Source organism: Eulemur rufifrons, chromosome 19 (genome assembly GCF_041146395.1).
Source record: "Eulemur rufifrons isolate Redbay chromosome 19, OSU_ERuf_1, whole genome shotgun sequence".
Classification (NCBI taxonomy): Eukaryota; Metazoa; Chordata; class Mammalia; order Primates; family Lemuridae; genus Eulemur; species Eulemur rufifrons.
Genome location: NC_091001.1, coordinates 46,204,054 through 46,209,658, shown reverse-complemented (window position 1 = coordinate 46,209,658; position 5,605 = coordinate 46,204,054). Strand labels below are relative to the sequence as shown.

At 43.9% G+C, this 5,605-nt stretch overlaps 1 protein-coding gene and 1 pseudogene across 1 annotated transcript; one reads left to right on the top strand and one right to left on the bottom strand.

Annotated features, from left to right (window-relative positions):
* The first annotated feature begins 253 nt into the window (after window positions 1-253).
* IL36B (interleukin 36 beta) lies at window positions 254-4,803 on the top strand. The gene is made up of 3 exons (XM_069493867.1): window positions 254-344; window positions 3,634-3,773; window positions 4,591-4,803. The coding sequence occupies exons 1-3, from the start codon at window positions 281-283 to the stop codon at window positions 4,801-4,803; spliced, it is 417 nt and encodes a 138-aa protein (XP_069349968.1). The 5' UTR covers window positions 254-280.
* On the bottom strand, window positions 2,070-2,644 carry LOC138400058 (large ribosomal subunit protein uL6 pseudogene; annotated as a pseudogene).
* Window positions 4,804-5,605: the final 802 nt, after the last annotated feature.

The following is a 5,605-nucleotide window of genomic DNA, read 5'->3' as shown; positions in this document are numbered from 1 at the left end:
ACAAAGACAAATCTTGAAAATCTCTTGGGACCCTGAATACATAGATCCTTCCAGATATTTTCATTCATAAACCAGCCCCTGCCTATTTCCCCTCCCTTGCTCTGAGAAGTAGCCACTCCTCAGAGCAGTGAGCCTATACCCAGGAATTCCAAAGCCATTAATAGCAGGATGCGACTAGAATCCTGATGTTGACAACAACACTCATGTATGTCTTGTGTTTTTCTGTCATCTGGCAGTGGAGAAAAAGCCCAGAGTCTATGGTATTCGTGATTCTCTACAGATGGTGTGGGTCCTGGACGGAAATTCTTTAATAGCAGCTCCTCTTAGCAACAATGTCAAGCCTGGTGAGTGACAATCTAAGCCTCTGTTGCTCCACTGGGGCTCGGGCTGAGCCTGCCTGAACCTGCTCCCTGACCTCGCCAACTCCTGGGCACCTGCCCATGTCCACAGGAAGGGCAACAAAGGGCAGGATGGTTCCCTTACACAAAGGAAAACCCATACCTAGAAATGAAGGTTGGTGGCTCCCCTCATCAAAAGAAAATATCTTCAGATTGGAAGGGCTTATTCATTCGGGGAATGGAGAGTTTAACCTTCCTCTTAAACTTTCTCTCCTTTAGATTCCAACCGTCACTACCTATGTCCTCAGATTCAAACACCTTCATCTTTCCAGCAGCAAACCTACACACCTTTCTAAGTTGGCATCCTCTCTTCTAATGAAAAGCAATATTCCTTCCTCTCATCACGTCAGTCCATCTCAGCTTCTTTCCCTTTCTCTAGGACTTCAATGTTTGATTTAATTCCTTGCTTCCATGCACATTCCACTCTTGCCTTTGTCCTGGCTTCTTTCTATTGCTGAAAGACAGCTGTAATCTAGCATCTGCAATCTTAATACTAAAAACCTTCTCTTGATCTCCACGTTCTATGCCTACCAATTCATTTTCCTGGGCCAATTGTAGCCAAACCTCACTGGAGGGTTGACTACGCAACTTGTCTCCACTTCATCTGCTACTTGCCCTTACGTCAAGACATTCTGACTTCTGGACAGCTCCTCAACTGCTTCCCTTGAGCTCCTATTCCAGAAGTCACCATTGACCTTTAAATACTCAGACCCAAAGGACACTTCTCCATCCTCATGTTATTTGGCCCCTCAGCTGCGTTAGTATCATTGGCAATTTCCTTCTTGATCTCTCTCCATCTTCTCCTTCTGTAACAACGTTCATTCTCGTATGGTTCACTGCCTCCTCTTTTGCATTTTCTTTACGACTCCACTTTCTCCCTGAAATTTCCAAATAATGGGGTCCCTCAGGGGTCAGTCTGCAATCATTCACATGCCCCATGGAATGAGCTGGGTTCTTGGATTGATGTACCACCTCTATGCTCATGACTGCCACTCATGCCTCCAACACAGATCTCCCCTCTTAACAGTTGACCTGTGTCACCTTGGTGTCCTCCCAAACATCTCTAACTTCATATATCCCAAGTGGAACTGTGGATCTGCCTCCTCAAAACTGCTAATTGTCTCTATGAGTGGTGCTACCATCTTCTCCATTTCCTTGAGCCAGAAATACAGGAGACATCTTGACTCCTCACCTTCCTTGCTTTTCCTCACACTCCATGTAATCCATCACCAAAGATTGATGAGTCTATGTGCAAAATATACCTGATTTCTAAGATCACATCCTCTCTTGCCTAGACCACTGCCATCACTTTCTCACTGCCCTCCCTCCCACTTTATTCCTGTAGTCTTCCATCCTTTCTCCACAGAGAATCAGGAGTGACTTTCTTAATATATTAATTGAACAATATCATGCCAGTGTGTTTGTGCTTGTGGGTGGGGGTAAGTTGGGGAGACCTCAGGTGCACCAGTTTTCTTCTGGGGCCTTGAATTTGCAAGCTCTTTTCCCTATAGGGGCTTTACTTAAACTTTTCCTTTCACTGGAATACTCTCCCATCAAACTCCCTCCACCACCTTATTCCCATTTCTTTTTTTCCCCCTCTTTTATTGCCTCATTAAAATTACAAATAGGTCTTAGGAATCACCTGGCATCTTTATGCAGCTGGACAACTCTTAGATCTTATACATCAGCCTGCTGAACAGTTCCTTTTTCAGAAACATAGAGACCATCCAAAAATTTTCTGATATCCCTGTTTTTAACTGTTGTGGTTTGCTGAATCAACGCAGCTGAATTTGAAACAAGCTCAATGTCGTTTCTTTCATCTTTCTGGGCTTGAGATACTGAACAAGCAACACCTGGCCTCATCCAAATGCTGCAGATATATTTTTCACCTAGGAAATTTCGTATTTCAACAAGAGACCCATTCCCTTGGATAACGATGTTGATGGGGAAGTTAGCATATACAGAACTCATCTTGTAACAGAAGATGTAACACCCTTGATCATGTTCTGTCTGTGACTACAAATAGTGCAAACAGTAGCCAGTTCCTTTCTATTTCCCCACCATTTGTCAACCCAGAGTCTCTTCTTTTTCTTTCCAAGGAGACTAAGTTCTACATTGATGTGATTGAAGTCACTCTACAGGGTTCCCCTGGGACCCTTCACAATAACTGTGCATCCTTTGAGAGTGATGTCGACATTTTCTGGAATGCAGACAGTCTGATCACTGAGAATGGCCTTCTTTCTCATAGTACATGCAGCAAAGAGCTCCCATTTCTTCATATAAGAGCTTTCTCTTAGCTCTAAGGTCCTGAGTTGAATTTCACTTCTAAATGTGGTCTCTCTATGACTGTCCCAAATTTTGGTCACTTCTTGCAAAGCAGGTATTGCAATGTATTGTAGTTTTGGTCATTTCCCTGTTTACGTCTTTTCATCTCACTTGGAAAGATTATAAGTTCCATGGGGGCAATGACAATGTCCCTCTTGTCCTCAACTAAATCTCCAGTGCCCACATAGTGCCTTGTTCTAAGTGGGCATTCGATAAATAATTGTTGAATGAATTCATTCCATCTCCCCTGCCCAGAAGTATAGATGCCACATGCCCAAGCTCCTGGGAATTACCTAATAAATCAGTCAGGAATTTAGTTCATTTGGCAGTGACACAAAACCCACATAACCAAGTCTTAAATGAGATAGAAGTTTCTTTCTTTTGCATGTAAAATAAGCATGAGTAGGTCAGCCCAGGCTGGTGTAGTGGCTCTATGATGCCACCAGAGGTCAAGGATTCTGGCCTTCTTCTTCACCAACCTCAAGGCCATCAATGCCCAAGTGTTTGAGGCAAGCAGTAAGACAACACAGGGTATAAGAAACAAACTCCTCCCAGCTGAGTCAATGCCTTTTAAGGAATATTCTTAGAAATCCCATACATTTCCACTTATATCTCATAGGCCACAAGTTAAGCATTGGACCACATTTAGCGGTGAGTGTGGTGGGAAATTCTATTTTTATTTCTTGGGAAGCAATGTCCCCTGGTAATAACTGGGGTTCTGCTATTAAGGAAGAAAAATGAAATGGGTTTCAGGATGGTGATAAATGGCTAATGGGAGGAGCCTGTCTGGGGGAGTCCTGGACACTCAGTGTCCCCTGGCTGGGAAGAGTAACTGGATGTCAGGCCAGAAGGACTGGTCATCCCCCTGCATGGGGCCTAACGTTGTCTCCACTTTCCCTTGTGTTTCCAGTCTTTCTTGCATTAGTAGCATGTAGAGACACAGAATTCCACAATGAAGAAAAAGGTAATCTTGTTTACCTGGCAATCCAGGGCAAAGATCTCTGTATCTTCTGTGCAGAAGTTCAGGGCAAGCCTACTTTGCAGCTTAAGGTGAGTGGTTGCACAGCTAAAGAGAGAAGTACTGTCAAATGGACCTTTAATTTCATTTATATGTTATTGAATAAAAATAATATTCTTACAATCCTGGATTATTCACTGTAAAGAAGGAGACGTGACCTGAATGATTCCCAAATCAGTAAATGCTGCCTTTGAATGGGTAGAACACTTATTTTAATGTCAGAGCATGGATCCTCTGAAAGACAGAGAATACACCCATGGGAATGTTTCAGAACAGCCAACGAATGGTGGTTTCTCCATTCTCAGTCCTGATTAATTGCCTCCTGGAAACGCTCTGAGATGAGGGGATGCTCCCACGTAAGCAAAGGCCACTGCACTGCGGAGGAGACAAATGGAGGGATATTGTCAATGTGGAATTTGTGGATTTCACGTTTATGATCTGTGTACTAAAAGCAAGATTTTTAGTTATGAAACTAATCTTTCTGCTAATAATGGAAGCTGTAATGTATAAACCCACACGGGGGTTGGGGATTCAGTGAGAATGGCCTGAACCTGTAGGTGGCTGCAAACCAGAAGCACTAAGAAAGGGATTTAAACCTCCCTCTGTTCCAGGGAAGATGATGCTTCAAAGAATCAGAAGGTCCCTGTGTCAGGGAATCCTGGGGTGGAGCCAGGCTACTGGAAACCAGTGTTTTCCCTGTTTGGACAGCCTGGTGCCCCCTTTCATCTGCCTGCGTCCCTAGCCTCTGTCCCTGCCTTTGACAGCAGCAGTCACTCACTCCCCTGCTGTGCACTCAGGGGTGAGACAGTTTAGCTCTCTCCTCCTAACAAGCCTCTTTCCCTCCCCCAGGAGAAAAGGATCATGAGCCTGTACCAGGAGAAGAAAGCACCGAAGCCTTTTTTCTTTTTCCACAATAAGGAGGGCTCCACCTCTGTCTTTGAGTCAGTCTCCTACCCTGGCTGGTTCATAGCCACCTCCCCCACGGCAGGACAGCCCGTCACTCTCACCCAGAAGCGGGACGTAACTACCAACACTAACTTCTACTTAGATCCTAAAAATTAAATCCAGCCTGGGCTGTGGGTGGCAGATTCCAGGACAGAGGATCAAGCTGTCAAAGAAGTTTATGTCTGAAAACACACTAAGTCATCTTAAGAAACCACCAGGCACCGAGTTCATCAACAGTTTAGCCCACCCCCGCTCATCTCATTATTGCCACCCCCAAACCACCTCCTCCTCCAGACATCCACTTCTGCACCATGTCCCCTACTTGGATGTCATCCCCCCAGTATGAAACCTAAGAATCACTTTTCATTCTTTCTTGATCCACTCAGCTGTCACTCTCCAAATGCTTCTTGCACACAACTACCCTTCCTATTCCTTCTGCCAACCCATGTTCTAGAGATGTGCATTCCAACCATTTTTATTTATATGACCCTATTGATGAAAGAATGTCATTTATTAATTCTATGCATGTTTACTACAAACATTATAATATGTACCCCAAATGATAAACCTAATGAATATGATACATGTGAAATATAAATTTTACTTGTCTTGATAATCATGATGGATTCATAATATCATTGGTTAATAATTTGAGACACGGTATATACTGTCAACCCTTAAACAACACAGGTTTGAACTGCATTGATCCAACTCATATGCAGATTTTATTCAATAAAAGTTATACCAAGTGTGCCTGCCTCCCCTGCCTCTCCTCCCACCTCCTCCACCTCTTCCGCCTCTGCCACCCCTGCGACAGCAAGACCAACCCTTCTACTTCCTCCTCCTCGACCTACTCAAAGTGAAGATGACAAGGATGAAGACTTTTATGATGACCCACTTCTGCTTAATGAACATTAAA